The sequence below is a fragment of the Myxocyprinus asiaticus genome, chromosome 47, assembly GCF_019703515.2.
Source record: "Myxocyprinus asiaticus isolate MX2 ecotype Aquarium Trade chromosome 47, UBuf_Myxa_2, whole genome shotgun sequence".
Classification (NCBI taxonomy): Eukaryota; Metazoa; Chordata; class Actinopteri; order Cypriniformes; family Catostomidae; genus Myxocyprinus; species Myxocyprinus asiaticus.
This window is the reverse complement of record NC_059390.1, coordinates 29,477,881-29,499,929: the sequence shown is the minus strand read 5'-3', so window position 1 is coordinate 29,499,929 and position 22,049 is coordinate 29,477,881. Positions and strand designations below refer to the sequence as shown.

The window sequence follows — 22,049 nt, the reverse complement described above, 5'->3', positions numbered from 1 at the left end:
ATAACATTGAATGTATTAAAAACAAGATCAGACCGCCACAGATACTGTAAAATAACATTTGAATGTATTAAAACACAAGATCAGACTGCCACAGGTACCGTAAAATAACATTTAATGTATTAAAACACAAGATCAGACCGCCACAGGTACCGTAAAATAACATTGAATGTATTAAAACACAAGATCTGACTGCCACAGGTACCGTAAAATAACACTGAATGTTTTAAAACACAAGATCAGACCGCCAAAAGTACCGTAAAATAACATTTAATATATTAAAACACAAGATCAGACTGCCATAGGTACCATAAAATAACACTGAATGTATTAAAAACAAGATCAGACCGCCACAGGTGCCATAAAATAACATTTAATGTATTAAAAACAAGATCAGACCGCCACAGGTACCGTAAAATAACATTGAATGTATTAAAACACAAGATCTGACTGCCACAGGTACCGTAAAATAACACTGAATGTTTTAAAACACAAGATCAGACCGCCAAAAGTACCGTAAAATAACATTGAATGTATAAAACACAAGATCAGACCACCACAGGTGCCGTAAAAAAACACTGAATGTATTAAAAACAAGATCAGACCGCCACAGGTACCGTAAAATAACATTTAATGTATAAAACAAAAGAGCAGAGAGCCACAGGTACTGTAAAATAACATTTAATGTATAAAACACAAAATCAGACCCCCACAGTTACTGTAAAATAACATTGAATGTATTTAAAACAAGATCAGTCAGCCACAGGTACCGTAAAATAACATTTAATGTATTAAAAACAAGATCAGACTGCCACAGATACTGTAAAATAAAATTTAATGTTTTAAAAGACAAGATCAGACCGCCACAGGTACCGTAAAATAACATTTAATGTATTAAAAACAAGATCAGACTGCCACAGATACTGTAAAATAACATTTCATGTATTGAAACACAAGATCAGACAGACACAGGTACCGTAAAATAACATTTAATGTATTAAAAACAAGATCAGACAGCCACAGGAACTGTAAAATACAATTTGATGCATAAGGTCAGACAGCCGCAGGTACCTTAAAATAACATTTAATGTTTTAAAACACAAGATCAGACCGCCACAAGTACCGTAAAATAACACTTAATGTATTAAAAACAAGATCAGACCGCCACAGGAACTGTAAAATAACATTTAATGTTTTAAAACACAAGATCAGACTGCCACAGGTACTGTAAAATAACATTTAATGTATAAAAACACAAGATCAGACCGCCACAAGTACCGTAAAATAACATTTAATGTATTAAAAACAAGATCAGACAGCCACAGGAACTGTAAAATACAATTTAATGTATAAAAAAGAAGATCAGACTGCCACAGGTACTGTAAAATAACATTTAATGTATGAAACACAAGATCAGACCGCCACAGGTACCGTAAAATAACATTTAATGTATATAACACAAAATCAGACCCCCACAGGTACTGTAAAATAACATTTAATGTATTTAAAACAAGATCAGACAGCCACAGGAACTGTAAAATACAATTTAATGTATAAAAAAGAAGATCAGACCGCCACAGGTACCGTAAAATAACATTTAATGTATAAAACACAAGATCAGACCGCCACAGGTACCGTAAAATAACATTTAATGTATTAAAAACAAGATCAGACCGCCACAGGAACTGTAAAATAAAATTGAATGTATAAAAAAGAAGATCAGACTGCCACAGGTACCGTAAAATAACATTGAATGTATAAAACACATGATCAGACTGCCACAGGTACCGTAAAATAACATTTAATGTATTAAAACACAAGATCAGACCGCCACAGATACCGTAAAATAAAATTTAATGTATTAAAAACAAGATCAGACCGCCACAGGTACCGTAAAATAACATTTAATGTTTTAAAACACAAGATCAGACCACTACAAGGTATGGTAAAATAACATTTAATGTTTTAAAACACAAGATCATACCACCATAAGTACCGTAAAATAACATTTCATGTATTGAAACACAAGATCAGACCGCCACAGGTACCGTAAAATAACATTGAATGTATTAAAACACAAGATCAGACCGCCACAGGTACCGTAAAATAACATTTAATGTATTAAAACACAAGATCAGACCGCCACAGGAACTGTAAAATAAAATTGAATGTATAAAAAAGAAGATCAGACAGCCACAGTTACCTTAAAATAACATTTAATGTTTTAAAACACAAGATCAGACCTCAACAAGGTACCGTAAAATAACATTTAATGTATAAAACACATGATCAGACTGCCACAGGTACCGTAAAATAATATTTAATGTATAAAACACATGATCAGACTGCCACAGGTACCGTAAAATAACATTGAATGTATTAAAACACAAGATCAGACCAACACAGGTACCGTAAAATAACATTTAATGTTTTAAAACACAAGATCAGACTGCCACAGGTACCGTAAAATAACATTGAATGTATTAAAACACAAGATCAGACCACCACATGTACCGTAAAATAACATTTAATGTATTAAAAACAAGATCAGACCGCCACAGGTACCGTAAAATAACATTTAATGTTTTAAAACACAAGATCAGACTGCCACAGGTACCGTAAAATAACATTGAATGTATTAAAACACAAGATCAGACCACCACATGTACCGTAAAATAACATTTAATGTATTAAAAACAAGATCAGACCGCCACAGGTACCGTAAAATAACATTTAATGTATTAAAACACAAGATCAGACCGCCACAGATACCGTAAAATAACATTTAATGTATTAAAAACAAGATCAGACCGCCACAGGTACCGTAAAATAACATTTAATGTATAAAACACTTGATCAGACCACTACAAGGTATGGTAAAATAACATTTAATGTTTTAAAACACAAGATCAGACAGCCACAGGTACCGTAAAATAACATTGAATGTATTAAAAACAAGATCAGACTGCCACAGGTACCGTAAAATAACATTGAATGTATTAAAACACAAGATCAGACCACCACATGTACCGTAAAATAACATTTAATGTATTAAAAACAAGATCAGACCGCCACAGGTACCGTAAAATAACATTTAATGTATTAAAACACAAGATCAGACCGCCACAGATACCGTAAAATAACATTTAATGTATTAAAAACAAGATCAGACCGCCACCGGTACCGTAAAATAACATTTAATGTATAAAACACTTGATCAGACCACTACAAGGTATGGTAAAATAACATTTAATGTTTTAAAACACAAGATCAGACAGCCACAGGTACCGTAAAATAACATTGAATGTATTAAAAACAAGATCAGACCGCCACAGATACCGTAAAATAACATTTAATGTATAAAACACAAGATCAGACTGCCACAGGTACCGTAAAATAACATTGAATGTATTAAAAACAAGATCAGACCGCCACAGGTACCGTAAAATAACATTTAATGTATAAAACACAAGATCAGACTGCCACAGGTACCGTAAAATAACATTGAATGTATTAAAAACAAGATCAGACCGCCACAGGTACCGTAAAATAACATTTAATGTATAAAACACAAGATCAGACCACCACAGGTGCCGTAAAATAACATTGAATGTATTAAAAACAAGATCAGACCGCCACAGGTACCGTAAAATAACATTTAATGTATAAAACAAAAGAGCAGAGAGCCACAGGTACTGTTAAATAACATTTAATGTATAAAACACAAAATCAGACCACCACAGTTACTGTAAAATAACATTGAATGTATTTAAAACAAGATCAGTCAGCCACAGGTACCGTAAAATAACATTTAATGTATTAAAAACAAGATCAGACTGCCACAGATACTGTAAAATAAAATTTTATGTTTTAAAAGACAAGATCAGACCGCCACAGGTACCGTAAAATAACATTTAATGTATTAAAAACAAGATCAGACTGCCACAGATACTGTAAAATAACATTTAATGTATTAAAAACAAGATCAGACAGCCACAGGAACTGTAAAATACAATTTGATGCATAAGGTCAGACAGCCGCAGGTACCTTAAAATAACATTTAATGTTTTAAAACACAAGATCAGACCGCCACAAGTACCGTAAAATAACACTTAATGTATTAAAAACAAGATCAGACCGCCACAGGAACTGTAAAATAACATTTAATGTTTTAAAACACAAGATCAGACTGCCACAGGTACCGTAAAATAACATTTAATGTATAAAAACACAAGATCAGACCGCCACAGGTACCGTAAAATAACATTTAATGTATTAAAAACAAGATCAGACAGCCACAGGAACTGTAAAATACAATTTAATGTATAAAAAAAGAAGATCAGACTGCCACCGGTACCGTAAAATAACATTTAATGTATATAACACAAAATCAGACCCCCACAGGTACTGTAAAATAACATTTAATGTATTTAAAACAAGATCAGACAGCCACAGGAACTGTAAAATACAATTTAATGTATAAAAAAGAAGATCAGACCGCCACAGATACTGTAAAATAACATTTAATGTATAAAACACAAGATCAGACTGCCACAGGTACCGTAAAATAACATTTAATGTATATAACACAAAATCAGACCACCACAGGTACTGTAAAATAACATTTAATGTATTTAAAACAAGATCAGACAGCCACAGGAACTGTAAAATAAAATTGAATGTATAAAAAAGAAGATCAGACCGCCACAGGTACCTTAAAATAACATTTAATGTTTTAAAACACAAGATCAGACCTCAACAAGGTACCGTAAAATAACATTGAATGTATTAAAACACTTGATCAGACCACTACAAGGTACCGTAAAATAACATTTAATGTTTTAAAACACAAGATCAGACTGCCACAGGTACCGTAAAATAACATTGAATGTATTAAAACACAAGGTCAGACCACCACAGGTACCGTAAAATAACATTTAATGTATTAAAACACAAGATCAGACCGCCACAGATACCGTAAAATAACACTGAATGTATTAAAAACAAGATCAGACCGCCACAGGTACCGTAAAATAACATTTAATGTATAAAATACTTGATCAGACCACTACAAGGTATGGTAAAATAACATTTAATGTTTCAAAACACAAGATCATACCACCATAAGTACCGTAAAATAACATTTCATGTATTGAAACACAAGATCAGACTGCCAGAAGGTACAGTAAAATAACATTTAATGTATAAAACACAAGATCAGACCGCCACAGATACCGTAAAATAACATTTAATGTATAAAACACAAGATCAGACCGCCACAGGTGCCATAAAATAACATTTAATGTATTAAAAACAAGATCAGACCGCCACAGGTACCGTAAAATAACATTTAATGTATAAAACACTTGATCAGACCACTACAAGGTATGGTAAAATAACATTTAATGTTTCAAAACACAAGATCATACCACCATAAGTACCGTAAAATAACATTTCATGTATTGAAACACAAGATCAGACTGCCAGAAGGTACAGTAAAATAACATTTAATGTATATAACACAAGATCAGACTGCCACAGGTACTGTAAAATAACATTTAATGTATAAAACACAAGATCAGACCGCCACAGGTACCGTAAAATAACATTTAATGTATTAAAAACAAGATCAGACCGCCACAGGTACCGTTAAAATACATTTAATGTGTTAAAGCACAAGATCAGACAGCCACAGGTACCTTAAAATAACATTGAATGTATTAAAAACAAGATCAGACCGCCACAGGTGCCATAAAATAACATTTAATGTATTAAAAACAAGATCAGACCGCCACAGGTACCGTAAAATAACATTTAATGTTTTAAAACACATGATCAGACTGCCACAATGTACCGTAAAATAACATTTAATGTATATAACACAAGATCAGACCTCCACAGGTACCGTAAAATAACATTTAATGTATAAAACACAAGATCAGACCACCACAAGGTATGGTAAAATAACATTGAATGTTTTAAAACACAAGATCGGACCACCACAAGGTACCATAAAATAACATTTAATGGATATAACACAAGATCAGACCGTCACAGGTACCGTAAAATAACATTTAATGTATAAAACACATGATCAGACCACTACAAGGTATGGTAAAATAACATTTAATGTTTTAAAACACAAGATCATACCACCATAAGTACCGTAAAATAACATTTCATGTATTGAAACACAAGATCAGACAGACACAGGTACCGTAAAATAACATTTAATGTATTAAAACACAAAATCAGACCGCCACAGGTACCGTAAAATAACATTGAATGTTTTAAAACACAAGATCAGACCACCACAAGGTAACATTAAATAACATTTAATGGATATAACACAAGATCAGACCGCCACAGGTACCGTAAAATAACATTTAATGTATAAAACACATGATCAGACCACTACAAGGTATGGTAAAATAACATTTAATGTTTTAAAACACAAGATCATACTGCCACCGGTGCACAAACACTTACTACACTAACATTTATTACATTAAAACACAAAGTCAGACACCACAGACACAGTAAACTCACACTATTATATAAAATATTAGTGGATTAGATCACAATATATTAAAAGATAATAAGGATAATTTGGTGTTTAACACTGACAGTGTTTCTCCACAAAGATAAGTCAGCTTGTCATGTTCATGTGTTCATTGTGTTGTTATTGATTTAAAGTGAATGGGTCAATGACGTGTTACTCTTTTTTTTATGTTCAAATCTACTAAATAATTCAAAAATACATTAAAACTGCAATTTACACAAAACCATGACTTGAAACGCCTCTGCTATGATGAACATCAGTTAAAAGTTAAAAGAATTTTTATTTTATTTTTATTAACAATTTTTATTGATTCCAGTCACAGATAAAATAAATATGACAGAAAATACAGAATCAAATTATATGAACTTACCCCCACCTCCACCCGACACAAACACGCACCTCAGTGGTCTGATAATAAATTAATAATGACACATAAGTAAACAATAAATCAACAGAAAGTATTTAGAAAAAAAACAATAAGAATGCACACACACATTTAACATTGTCTATATCCCTCCACTGTCTCCCCCGAGAGCCCTCCAAAAAAATCCAATTAATTGCCCCATTTTTTATTAAATAAACCGATGTTTCCCAGCCTTCTATATATCATCCCCTCAAATGCCGCCACCCTGCCCAACTCTGTATACCACTCCAGAAACGAGGGCACTCCAGCTGACTTCCATCCCCTAAGGATGACCTGTCTTCCAATCATGACAACAGCCAGGACCCAATTCATTATGAACCCATCTCCTATATTAATAACCGTCCAATCGCTTAGAATACAGAGTTTTGGGCAAAATGAAATTTGAATACCCAATACATCTAACATAAAATTCTGAAACCTCAACCAAAATTCTTGGATCTTAACAAACCACCAAAAAACATGGGTTGTTTTCCCGTCTTCTGATTGGCATCGCCAGCAGTTGGTTGTGTCTTTGAGACCAAGTCTATACAGTCTAGAGGGGGTCCAGTAGAATCTATGTAAAATCTTAAATTGCATCTCTAGATGTAGACTTGACATTTTTTAGAATCCTACCCCACATTCCCTCCTCCAATACCAAGTTTAAATCTTTCTCCCATAATCTCTTGAGAGATGTTGAAGCTCTGTCCCCCAGACTCTGAATTAACAGGGAATAATACACTGATGCCCCATGACCTTTTCCAAAGGCAGTAATCACCACTTCCAGAGTATCTGCCGCTTTTTGGGGGGGAGTATGCTACCCCCAAAAATAGTACAGAGCAGGTGGCGCAGCTGTAAATACCTAAAGAACTGAGATCTGGGAATGTGAAAATGTTGAACCATATTTTCAAAAGATCTCAACATTCCACTTTCATATAGGTCACCGAGCGTATTAACCTCACTCGCAATCTACTCTGACCAGCAGAAAGGGGACTTGTTAATACGTAATTTTGGGTTCATCCTTATGCTTGAGGTAACATTTAAATAAATGTCCGAATTAAACACTCTGGACACTTTTGTCCATACCGCGTGCAAATGCAAGATAATGGGGTGCGACTTATCTTCTCCGGTTAGTTTAATAGAAAAGCTTTGCAATGGCAAAATAGGGGCAAGAACTTTCTGTTCAGTACAAAACCAGGGAGGGGCTCTATCAGGTGGAAGTGACCAATGAGCCATTCTAGAACAAATCTTATGGACTGATGAAAAAATGTATAGTCCCTACCAGATGGGTTCAAAAGTTTCCAAATATCTGGAAGACCAAGATTTTTACACATCCTGTGAAGCATCAGTGTTGCTCTAGGGGGCTTACACACTTTGCTTCACTATGATCAAGGACTGAGTCCATCAAAAGATTAAAGTCTCCTCCCAATATTATATCATGAGAGGTGCCAGCGGCTTGCAACATCCCTTCAAGATCTATAAAAAAGCCCTGATCATCAGCTTTAGGCACGTAAATATTAGCCAAAATCAACCTTTGCCCCTGAATTTCTGCTAAAACAATAATGACTCTTCCTAATTTGTCATTAATCTGTTTGAGACATTTTAATTGTAGATGCTTACTTATCAATGTAATGACTCCCCTGCTCCTGAGCCAGCACTAAAGAAAACATGTCCACCCTATATCTTCCCAAATTTTTTAGCTTCCTGTGGGTAAGCTAAAAAAGCGGGGAAGCGTGCGTGATGGTGGCGTAGTGGGCTAAAGCACATAATTGGTAATCAGAAGGTTGCTGGTTTGATCCCCACAGCCACCACCATTGTGTCCTTGAGCAAGGTACTTAACTCCAGGTTGCTCTGGAGGGATTGTCCCTGTGATAAGTGCACTGTAAGTCGCTTTGGATAAAAGCGTCTGCCAAATGCATAAATGTAAAATGGAAAGATGCGTTTCTTGAAGAAACACAATATATTTCTTACGTTTAAGAAAATAAATAACCTTCCTTCTTTTTATGGGGTGCCCCAACCCATTTACATTCCACGTGGAGAGAGACAATCCTCTCATATTAACATTTGATATTTTGACATGTTAGAAAAATTAGATTGTGTCATAAATAAAATTATAAAGACCACCTTCCAACATTAGTGCAACAATCAAACTCCCCCCGAACCAAAAAAAACAGAAAAAAGAAAAACGTGCGCATTAACCCTGCGCACGACAGCGCCAACCGGCATCCATCCCTCTAAACTCAAACAGTCCATGTACACCTATGAGTGCCCCCGCCACAACAAGAAAATAACCTATAAAACAAACTCCAGCCAATAGGCGTGATAAACACAAAGAATGTGTAGATTCATCCACATAACTGTTCCAAAGGTGTGTTCCTCCACAAAACAAACTCCAGCCGCTAGGCGAAACCAACACAAAAAGAAACAAAAAAGGCGCCCAGTTTCCTCGGACAGTCAAGTGAATGTTCAGTGAGTCAGGCCCACTCGGCTGTTACATGAGTGCAACAAATGCCCTAATCACTCCAATGTTTTGCTAAAAATATTCCACAGAATAAACTCCAACCAATAGGAGGCATAAGCACAAAGAATGTGCAGATTCATCCACAAACTGTCCCAAAGGAGTGTTACTCCACAAAACAATCTCCAGCCGCTAGGTGGAACCAGCACAAAAAGAACAAAAAAGGCACTCAGTTTCCTCGGACAGTCAAGTGAATGTTCAGTAAGTCCATTCAGCTGCATAGAGAGTACCACACGATGACTTACTCATTCCATTGACTTTATGAAGGACATCGCTTGCTGTGGGCATGTAAATATTTTGCAGCCATCCTTAGTATCTATTCTCAGTTTGGCCGGGAACATCAGTGCAAAAGTGACCTTCCATTGATGTAAGAGTTTCTTGCATTCCTTGAATCGATCACGTTTCTCTCTTGTTGAATTCGCAAAGTCTGGGAACAAGAAAATGTTGTGATTTTTCCAAGAAAGCCTTCCTTTACTCCTCGCCTCGTGTAATGCAAGAACTTTATTGGATGATCTCAGATATTTGGCCAGAATTGATCGGGGCCTGTCTCCCTCTGTGGATCTCTGAGCCAGAACCCTGCTAATTCCCTCTCCGATGACTCCAGATAATCGATCTGTTTCTCAACATCAGACACTCTTTTAACCATCTCAGTGAATTTCATCTCCATGGCAGTGATCGATCGACGTATTACAGCAAGCTCCTCCAAGTCAGCAATGACCTTCGTCAGCATTGCCGTCATGTTCAACAGAACGCTGAATCTCTTTCACCGCACTGGCCAAATTGAGTCCCGGGCTTTCGGCCTGTTGCTCAGGGTCTTCAGTTTGAGCACATAAATGTCTTTTAATGTCTCCAGAGCCCGAGGATTTTGAGTTCTTTGACATATTGTCTCCCTAGAACAGTTAAGAATCAGAGTGTATCGAATCTCAACGGTTTGTGACCTAAAAAGTATTAAAAATAGCAAAGTGCGCAGATCTCGCCGTTCACACGTCCGACCGTACCATGGCGCCACGTAGTTCAAAGTAATTTTGATATTTGTTCTGGAATTAAAGTTATAAAATGTAATGTGGTGTAACTAACGTGGGTAGTTATTTCTGTTATCATGTGACATGTAACCCCCCCCCATAAAATAGAGAAAAAACCTTTAGACCCTCATGAGAGTGTGTGAAGTTTATAAAAATATCAGTATTTTGACCCTTTTACGAAAAGGCACAGGTCTTGTGGTGTAACCTTGAAAAAACTCCTTTATTCATGACTAGGGTTGGGAATCGTAAGGAATTTTACGATTCTGGTTCCGGCTCAATTTCCTCTTAACGATTCCGGTTCCTTAATGGTTCCAGTAACGATTCCAGTAATTCTTTTAGTACCTTTTTTTAAAAGAATTATTTGGAAATGAGAAATGCAATTCTTATTGCATTTACTACCCTCTCCTGTCTGTTACCAAATAATGAGATCATTTCAGATTTCTACAGAGCAGATGTAACCAATCAGAAATACATTTAAAACAGTTCTTGTAAAAGGTGACAATCAAATAATAGATCTTTACTATATTTTAAATAAATCTAAAACAACCAGAAATGTGATGGCATATTTCATTAATTTATTTATTATTTTATAAAATTCTACTTATTACAACAAAACTTGTGTATGTTTAATTATACATTGTCATATGAACAACCAGTCATTAACTGCACTGCTTGATTTAATAGAGACACAGGTCATCAGTAAATAAACAGTTCTAGAGACAGTTTAGACTGTGTTTTGTAGCTAAACTGTACTTCAGGCTTGTGGGACTTCAACAGTTCTTATTTAATTTCGAGTTCGACATTCATAACTTGCACATCAATATAAGTTTACTTGTATACTGGAAGCGCTGTATGTTTCACGCTGTAGATTCAAAAGAACTGGCTCATTAGAATGGTTCTTTCAGGATCAAACTATACCAGAAGCGCCATATATTTTGCGCTGTTGATTCAAAGAACCGGCTCCTTTCAATCATTCTTTCCGGAATCAAACTGTATTGGAAGCGCATCTGTTTTGTGCTGTAAAAAGAGATGGCTCGAGACTCGTTCGATTGTGAATTAAATACACTGGTAGGACTTTGTGTTTTACGCTGTAGACTCAGAGGGCAGTGCTGCTGCAGAGATGCACTGCTGGAAACACGGTCAGAGTATTTCAGGACAGCGTTCCGGCTGCATCTGCGGAAAATTGCACGCTGGAGAACCATTAACAGAACTGGAATTTGGTACACTCGTGCAGTCAGGGTGCAAAGGAAAGTGTTTTAATACATTTTACTCTGTTACACCACATGACATTTGTTAAAGTTTTTTTTTTTTTTTTTTTTTTTTTTTTTAGAAAATGCTTTAAATGTTTTTTTTTATTTTTTTATTATCAAACTAACATGGACACAAAGATTACATTTCTATGTATTTGATACAGTTTTCTAAAAGATTTCTAATTTTTATCACCTTGGACAACCTTTTATTTGTCCATGACCCAAATGCACAAAGCCACAAACATGACCTGAAATTAAATCATTATTAATCATCTCTGTTTGTCTAAAGGTATGTTTTGTGTTTGTTTGAAGGGTTGGCAACCTCCTTTTGCTTGTGACGTTCGGAGTTTCCGCTTCACTCCACGAATCCAGCGCCTCAATGAACTAGAGGTGAGTTTATTAAACATTTATAACACACAAATAAAGAATACTACATTTATGTACTGTTATCTGACGTTCTCTGTGAGTGTAATAAACACTCGGGTGATGAATACTGCATGTATCTGTCTTCTGTTCAGGCCCTCACCAGAGTCAAGCTCAATTTCCTGGATCAGATTGCCAAGTTTTGGGAGCTTCAGGGTTGTAAACTGCATTTTCCTCATGTGGAGAGAAAAGTGCTGGATCTGTACCTGCTGAGCAAGGTAAAACACAGACGCATCAATTACACTATAAGCTGTTACTAGTATAGTGTGACTGGAACACTGTATTGACCAATCAGCTTTCAGGAGTGAATCTCAGTTGCCTCCGTGTCTGAGACCGTCAATCCGCGCATCTTATCATGTGGCTTGTTGAGCACGTTACCGCGGAGACATAGCGCATGTGGAGGCTTCACGCTATTCTCCGCGGCATCCACGCACAACTCGCCACGTGCCCCACCGAGAGCGAGAACCACATAATAGCGACCACGAGGAGGTTACCGCATGTGACTCTACCCTCCCTAGCAACCGGACCAATTTGATTGCTTAGGAGACCTGGCTGGAGTCACTCAGCATGCCCTGGATTCAAACTCACGACTTCAGGGGTGGTAGTCAGCATCTTTACTCGCTGAGCTACCCAGTTCCCCTAGGAGCGTCTCTTTTCTAAAAGCTAAAGTGACATCATTTGTGTGTGTGTTTGCTAGCTTGTGTCTGCAGAAGGCGGTTTTGAGCTGGTCTGTAAGGAGAAGCGCTGGTCTAAGATCAGCAGTCGCATGGGCTTCCCGTCCGGGAAGGGAATCGGATCTCTGCTGCGCTCTCACTTTGAGCGGATTCTGTATCCATACGAACTCTTCCAGACCGGAGCGTCATTAACAGTGAGTGTGTCTCGTTCTGCCATCATTAAACTCACCTCCATGTTGTTACAAACCCATGGGACTTCTTATGTAAAACACAAAATGTGTGTGTGTGTGTAGAGTGTTCACAGGCTTTATCCAGCAGCTCCTGATGCTGTTGATGAAGGTGTCGGAGAGGACGAGGAGGATGAACAGAGGGAGAGAAGAGCTGAGAGACGCTCTCCACGACACCTGAAAGATGAGGTCGGTTTCATACTCCACTTCAGATGTTCTTCATGTCGTCAAGTGCACAACCGTTGCTTGACTACTTCTGTACATTTCTATTTGACATCCAGACTGACAGAATGAAATCCACATGAGGTTTTACAAACGAATGTTATTATTTGGAAGAACTCAAGTCTAATGCAATAGCAGCAAACGTACCAAATAGTCAAATGATTTTTATTTGTATAGCGCTTTTCACAATACACATCATTTTAAAGCAGCTTTACAGAAAATCATGCATTAACAAAAAATTAAACTATAATATCTATAATGTCTTAGAGTCATCATTGTGTAGTTTGATTAAATATGATTGTAAATTGTGTAAAAAAATTAAATAATTGTATTTAGAACCCCTGTGAAGGAACACAAAACTCCATAAGATGTTGGTTAATGGAGAAAAATAACCTTGGAAGAAACCAGGCTAACTGTGGGGGCCAGTTCCCCTCTGGCTAACCAGCATGAATATAATGCCAATTTTAGTTATTTATATGCATTGCAGGTCATGGTTTAAGATTAGTAAACCAAGTAAGTGTTAAGGTGCAATGTTTAAAAAAAAAAAGATTTTTTATGAACTGTAAGATTAATGACTAATGTCTTTGAAGTCCATCCTGGATTAACTGCAGAAGTTCACATAGATGCATTGTCCTTTGTTAGTTGGCTGATGAAGGCTTTTTTTTTTGGCAATTAAATGAGTCTATGTATTCCATTTCAAGAGTGTATTCCATCAATAGACAAAGGTGTTGCAGGCAGAGATAAATGAGGTGCATCGCAGTTCAACTGTTAGGTCATTCCGGTGAGGTTCGGTGGGGTCCATCCTAAGTCGAAGGTTCAGGCAGTGGCATATGAAGTATCCGATGTCTTGCAGTTGGAGTTGGCTTCAGTTCATCCTCTGAAGTTCATTGTAAAAGACTGAAGTGATGTCTGGCTAACACTGGCTGCCATTAGTTGTCATCACTCAGAGACTCATAGCAGTGGAGTCTGACACCAAGCAGGAACGAAGCTGGATCTGGCCGGCTCTGGTAACCTCGGGATATGAATCTCGAGTTGAGACATGGAAACAAATAGAATAATAGTAGCGTAGATGTCATTCAATTTTATGCTGAGTTATAGATCATGATAGATGTTTCTGGTTCCGGCAGACCTAACTAAAGCACCCTAATTGTGAGTTGATGAATAAATTAGGTGTATGCTTGGCTAAATAGATGAGTCTTTAGTCTAGACTTAAACTGAGTGAGTGTGTCTGCATCCCAAACAGTGTTAGGGAGACTGTTCCATAGTTTAGGAGCCAAATAGGAAAAGGATCTACCTCCTTTTGTGGATTTTGATATTCTAGGAACTATGAACAAGCCAGAATTTTGTGATCGTAATGAACGTGATGGAATATAGCATGTCCGAAAGTCACTTAATTACTGTGGAGCTAGACCATTCAAAGATTTGTATGTAGTAAACAGAATTTTAAAATTAATAAGAAATTTAACAGGTAGCCAATGTAACAACGATAAAATTGGGCTAATATAATCATATTTCTTTGTTCTCGTCAGCACTCTGGCAGCTCTATGTTGAACCAATTGAAGTTTATTTATTGAACTTGCTGGACATCCTCTCAGTAATGCATCAGCAACAGAGAGCATGTGTCGTAACTTAGCAGTATTTCTGAGGTGGAAGAATGCTGTTTTCAAACATTGGAAATTTGATTTTCAAAGGACAGATTGGTTTAAAATATAAGTTCTTCATTGTAGAAGACGACGTAACAGTACATCCATCAAGAGTCAAATTATATTTTAGCGGCTTATTTTTGAGGTTTTTGGTCCAATAATTAGTACTTCTGTTTTATCGGAATTGAGTAGAAGGGAATTTCTAGCCATCCAATCTTTGATTTTATTGATACACTCTGCTAATTTTTGTGAATTTTTGTTGGGTTTAGAAGAAATATAAAGTTGGGTATCGTCGGCATAACAGTGGAAACTTATTCCATGATTCCTGATAATATCTCCCAGGGGAATCATGTATAAGGAGAAAAGCAGAGGCCCTAAAACTGATCCCTGTGGCACTCCATACTTTTTCAGATTAACAATTTTTATTGATTCTCATAAATAAACACAGAAAAACAAAACATACACTACCGTTCAAAAGTTTGGGGTCACTTATTCTTTATTTTTTATTTTTTCACATTTTAGAATAATTGTAAAGTCATCACAACTATGGAATAATAGAATCGAAATATGGGAATTTTGTTGTGACTAAAAAAAAATCCAAAATAAATCAAAACTCTGTTATATTTTAGCATCTTCAAAGTGGCCACCCTTTGCCTAGAATTTGCAGACATGTACTCTTGGCATTTTCTCAACCAGCTTCTTGAGGTATCACCCTGGGATGCTTTTTAAACAGTATTGAAGGAGTTCCCATCTATATGCTGGGCACTTAGTGGCTTCTTTTCTTAATTATTCGGTCCAAGTCATCCATTTCAAAAACTTTTTTTTTTAAATACAATTTTAGTTTTCAAATCACTTTATTGTCACTCAACCATATACACAAGTGCAATAGTGTGTGAAATTTTGTAATTAAATATATTAATATGTTGGCACAATTATATTTTTGTCTACAAAACTAATTTCAAACATTTAAGCATACGCCTTAAGAGCAAAAGGTTTTTAAGATCATGAGAAACTTTTCAGGCAAGTGACCCCAAACTTTTGAACCGTAGTGTAAATACACAGAATCAGTCTTAACCCCCATTATTACTTCTCCCCCTCCCAATCCCCAACCCCACCATGGCCCCAACAACATCCCAGTGGTTGCAAATTATAAAGACATACACACACAAAAAAATTAAAAATAAAAAACAAATAAACAAATAAAAAATATAATAAAAATAATCACCCATCCATAAATTATATATACCCGCCCCATTTCTCCACGAACACGTTGTACTTCCCCATTCTACTGAACAACCCCTCCTCAAAGGCCGCCACCCTTCCCATCTCCGAGCACCACTCCTGAAAGAGGGTGCTCCAGCCGACCTCCAGTCCCTTAGAATTATCTGTCCGGTGATCATGACACTGGTTAAGACCCAACTCTTTATGTGTCTGTTTTCCATCGCCCAAAATACAGAGTCTGGGGCAAAATGATACCCAAGTGCCTAATACATAGCACACCAGACTCTGAACCTTTAACCAAAACTCCTGGATCTCAACACACCCCCAAAAGTCATGGGTTATGTCTCAATCCTCTGATTGGCATCGCCAGCAGGTGGGTGTGTCTTTAAGACCAAGCCTATACAATCTAGAGGGGGTCCAATAGAACCAATGTAATATCTTGAATTGCATAAGGCGCACCCTTGCGTCTCTAGATGCAGACATGACCTTTTGTAGAATCCCAGCCCACTCTCCCTCCTCCAATACCAGGTTTAAATCTTTCTACCATAATCTCTTGAGAGTGGTCGAGATTCCATCCCCCAGACTCTGAATTAACAGTGAGTAATACACTGATGCCTCATGACCTTTTCCAAAAGCAGTAATCACCACTCTCATAGTATCTGCCAATTTAGGGGGGTGAATGCTATTCTCAAAAATAGTACAGAACAAGTGGCGCAGCTGTAGATACCTAAAAAACAGATCTGGGGATCCCAAAATGTTGAACCAAATTTTCAAAAGGCCCTCAACACACTACTCTCATATAGGTCACCGAGTGTATTAACCCCCCTCACAATCCACTTTGATCAGCAGAAAGGGGACTTATTAATATGCAGTTTAGGGTTCAGCCATAAGCTCGAGGCAACATTTAGATAAATATCCGAATTAAACACTTTGGACACTTTTGTCCATACCGAGTGCAAATGCGAGATAACGGGGTGTAATTTAACTTTTCCAGTTAGATTGATAGAAAAGCTTTGCCATGGCATAATAGGGGCAAGGACTTCCTGTTCAATACAAAACCAGGGAGGGGCTCTTTCAGGTGGAAGTGAACAATGAGCCAAATGTCTGATTCCGAATGCATAATAATAAAACAAAACCTTGGGTAGGCCTAGCCCACCTTTGTCAATCGGCCTATGTAGTTTACTGAAATGTAATCTGGGACGCTTACCATTCCAAATGAAAGACTTCTTTATGCTCTCAAATTGCTTGAAATAAGAGAAGGGGATATCTATAGGGAGTGACTGTAGCAGGTAGTTGAATTTTGGAATACAGTTCACTTTAATAACATTAACCTTCCCAATCATCGATAAATGTAATGGAACCAACCTGCCCACATCGCTCGAAAACCTTTTTATTAAAGGGTCTAAATTAACTAAATCACACAAATTTGCTGGGGATAAAATACCCAAATACTTAATGCCCTGTTTGGGCCACTGGAAGGTGCCCGGCTGGAAAGCTGTTACTAGGCAGTACGCTGTCAGAGCCAAAGCTTTGGATTTAGACCAATTAACTCTGTATCCTGGGAACTTAGAAAAGGAATTAATAATTCTGTGGAGGCAAGGCATAGATCTAGTAGGGTCAGAGACGAATAATAAAATATCATCTGCGTAAAGCAGAAGCTTATGCGCTATACCTCCCACCATCACCCCTGGAAAATCATCCTCCTTTCTTATCGAGGGCAACCCTGCCAAGTGCCCCTATCCAGAGTGAAATAATCTGAGATTAATCCATTTGTTTGTACCGCCGCTACAGGGTGTCTATAAAGTAACTTAATCCATCCAATAAATGTATTCCCAAACCCATACATTTCCAAAATCTAAAAAAAGATAATCCCATTCTACCATATCAAACGCCTTTTTGGCGTTAAGTGAGATGGTAGCGACCGGAATCTGATCATTCGCCACTGACCACATGATATTGATGAAACGCCTACTGTTATCAGAAGAGCTGCAGCCCCGAATAAACCCCACCTTATTTATATTTATAAGAGATGTTATTACTTTACTTAATCGATTAGCCAACATGTTTGACAATATTTTTAACATCTAGCTGGATCAGGGAAATTAGATGGTAACTCTTACACTTGCTTGGATCTTTGTCCTTTTTAATTATCAGACTGATCTGGGCTTTTGTCATGGTTGGCGGAAGCTTTCCATTCTTTAATGATTCTGTGAAAACTTCTAACAAAAGTGGAGCCAGTTCTGTAGCATAAGATCTAAAAAATTCAGCGGCAAAGCCATCTGGCCCCGGAGCCTTGCCTGTAGGCAGGGCTTTAATTGCCTCCTCAAGCTCCTCCAAGGTTATATCAGAATCAAGAGAATTTTTTGCTCATTCGTCAATTTAGGGAGTTCTAGAGGGTCCATAAAGTTTCTAATATCTTCAGTAGACGAAGCCGTGGAACTATAAAGATCTAAGCATTATTAATGTCAATGGCCGAGGTAAATATTTCACCACAAGCAGATTTCACTGAGGGAATAGTAGAAAAAGACTCTCTCTGCTTTATATATCTAGCCAGAAGTTTTCCTGCTTTGTCCCCCGACTTAAAATATGACTGTCATGCTGTGAATAACCAAAACTCCACTTTCCACAACAAAATAGTATTTTATCTGTATTTCAATCGGGTCAGTTCTCTGAGGCCATCAGACGACATTCGGCGCTTCAGCTCTTCCTCGGCACTTTTAATATTCCCTTCCAACTTCCAACGAGTTCTTGTGCTTTCGATTTTTTGATGTATGAGGCATACTGTATGATCCGACCCCTAAGAACCACCTTAAGTGCCTCCCAAGCCACGCCCACAGAGGATACTGAGGACCAGTTGGTCTCCATATAAACATTGATTTGAGCCTTTAACATTTGTTGGAAATCAGGATTTTGAAAAAGGGTTACATTAAAGCGCACAACTATATTATTTCTTTTTCTCACTAGGGTGTTATCTGAGACTAAGATGTTTCCAATTGAGCAATCAACAACAGATGAAATGAGGGACATAGATATAAAAATGTATATATATTCTAGAATAAATAAAGCATCATTGTTGCTCTAGGGGGCTTACACACTTTTGCTTCACTATGGTCAAGGACTGAATCCATCAATAGATTAAAGTCTCCTCCCAATTTTATATCAGGAGGGGTGCCAGCTTGCAACATCCCTTCAAGATCTATAGAAAAGCCTTGATCATCAGCGTTAGGTGTGTAAATATTAGCCAAAATCAACCTTTGCCCCTGAATTTCAGCTAAAACAGCAATGACTCTTCCTAATTTATCTTTAATCTGTTTGAGACATTTGAATTGTAGATGTTTACTTATCAATGTAATGACTCCCCTGCTCTTACTTGAGCCAGCACTAAAGAAAACATGTCCAACCCATAGCTTCCCAAATTTTTCAGCTTCCTGTGGGGAAAGATGCGTTTCTTGAAGAAACACTGTATCATATTTCTTACGTTTAAGAAAAGAAATAACCTTCCTTCATTTTATGGGGTGCCCCAACCCATTCACATTCCATATGGAGAAAGACAATCCACTCATATTAACACTTGATATTTTGACATATTAGAAAAGAGATTGTGTGTCAAAAACAAGATTATAAAGACCACATTCCAACATTAGTGCAACGATCAAACCCCAAACTTCCCCCAGAACCAAACAAACAGAAAAAGGAAAAACGTGCGCACGACAGTGCCAACAGGCGTCCATCCCTCAAAACTCAAAACGTCCATGTACGCCAACGAGAGTCCACACGAAAACTTTGACGTCGGATTTCTCATGTCCGGTGCTTCTATACAACTTTTGTGAGATAAATTACATAACAGAAAACACTGTAAAACAAACTCCAGCCAATATGCAGAATAAACACAAAGAATGTGTAGATTCATTTACAGAACTGTCTCGAAGGTGTGATCCTCCACAAAACAAGCTCCAGCCACTAGCGGAACCAGCACAAAAAAAAAGCCGTTCAGTTGCCTCGGACAAACAAATGTTCAGTGAGCTGGCTGTTCATGAGTGTAGCAGATGAAGTAATCCTTCCAATGTCCTGTAAAAAATACTCCACAAAACAAACTCCAGCCAATAGGAGGCACAAGTACAAAGAATGAACAGATTCATCCACAACTGTCCCGAAGGAGTGTTATTCCACAAAACAAACTCTAGCCACTAATGTGGAACCAGCACAAAAAGAAACAAAAAAGGCGCCCATCTTCCTCGGACAGCGAGACAGCTCACTCGGGGGCCAAATGAGAAACATCAGATGGCTTACTCACCTCATTGCCATTGTGAAAGACAATGCTTGCTGTGGACATGTAAATACTTTGTGGCCATCCTTAGTATCTATTCTCAATTTGGCCGGGAACATCAGAGCAAAAATGACCTTCCATTGATGTAAGAGTTTCTTGCATTCCTTGAATCGATCACATTTCTCTCTTGTTGAATTCGCAAAGTCCGGGAAAAAGAAAATGTTGTGATTCTTCCAAGAAAGCTTTCCTTTGCTCCTCGCCTTGCGTAACACAAGATCTTTATTGGGTGATCTCAGAAATCTGGCCAGAATTGATCAGGGCCTGTCTCCCTCAGAGGATCTGTGAGCCGCGTCTCTGTGAGCTTCTTTGATTTCCAGCTTATGGCTTGTTATGTCGAGCAGACTCGGGAAGAGCTTGTCTTGGAATTTCACCATATCTCGGCCCTCCTCATGCTCAGGAATTCCAACAATTCTGACATTATTTCGCTGGCTACGATTCTCCAAATCATCCAGTTTTTCCAAAATGCGTTCCAACTCTATTTTAGTCACTTGTGGATTAGCAGCTAATTCCCTCTCCGATGACTCCAGATAATCGATCCATCTCTCGACGTCCCCGATTCTTGTAACCAACTGCCATGTTGACTTCAAAGAACAGATATGTAGCAGGATGTATCGAATCTCACCGGTTTATGACATAAAAATAATTAAAACTATCAAAGTGCGCAGGGCTCGGCGTTTACACATCCGGTCCTCACATGGCGTCACATGACTCCTGGCACTCCATACTTTTGTTTGATTGACAATTCCTCGTTTACACATACAAAGTGGTAGCGGTCTGATAAATAGGACCTAATGCAAGTCCACTAATGCCAACATAATTCTCCAGCCTATTCAAGAGAATGTCGTGTTCTATCGTGTCGAAGGCAGCACTAAGATCTCAAAGCACTAGAAGAGAAATGCAGCTGCATTTCAGATGATAAGAGCAAGTCATTTGTAACTCTGATAAGTGCAGTCTCTTTACTGTGATGGGGCATAAATACCATTTCTCTGTAGAAATGAACATAGTTGGGAGGACACTACCTTTTCTAGAATTTTCGACATAAATGGTAGATTTGAAATTGGTCTGTAATTAGCCAATTCTCCAGGATCAAGCTATGGCTTCTTAATAAGCAGTTTGATAACTGCCATTTTAAAGTTTCTTGGGACATGTCCTAATGATAGCGAGGAGTTAATAATATTAAGAAGAGGTTCTGAAATTACAAGGAATACCTCTTTTAAGAGCTTAGTTGGTATTGGATCTAACATATGTTGTGGCTTTTGATTTTTTGATAAGTTTTGTTAGCTCTTCATGACCTATGACAGCAAAGGATTGAAGTTGCTCATGAGGACAATTATGAGACACTATTTTCTGAGGTGCTGTGACAGTTGATTGCATAGTTACAATTTTATTTCTGATTATTTCAATTTTATCAGTAAAGAAATTAATGAAGTCATTACTATTGTGCTGCGATGGAATATCTGGTTCAGTCGATGCTTTATTCCTAACCAATTTAGCCACAGTACTGAATAAACCCCTAGGGTTGTTGTGGTTGTTTTCTATGAGTTTGCTAAAATATGCTGACCT

General features: G+C 37.4%; 1 protein-coding gene across 2 annotated transcripts in view; it reads left to right on the top strand.

Annotated features, from left to right (window-relative positions):
• Positions 1 to 22,049, top strand: part of LOC127436990 (lysine-specific demethylase 5A-like) — a 77,173-nt gene that overhangs the window by 988 nt on the left and 54,136 nt on the right. For both annotated transcript variants that reach the window (XM_051691548.1, XM_051691547.1), the window contains exons 2-5: positions 12,062 to 12,139; positions 12,268 to 12,390; positions 12,870 to 13,040; positions 13,140 to 13,262. In XM_051691548.1, the coding sequence (XP_051547508.1) occupies positions 12,062 to 12,139; positions 12,268 to 12,390; positions 12,870 to 13,040; positions 13,140 to 13,262 (495 nt within the window). The remainder of the gene's footprint in view (positions 1 to 12,061; positions 12,140 to 12,267; positions 12,391 to 12,869; positions 13,041 to 13,139; positions 13,263 to 22,049) is intronic.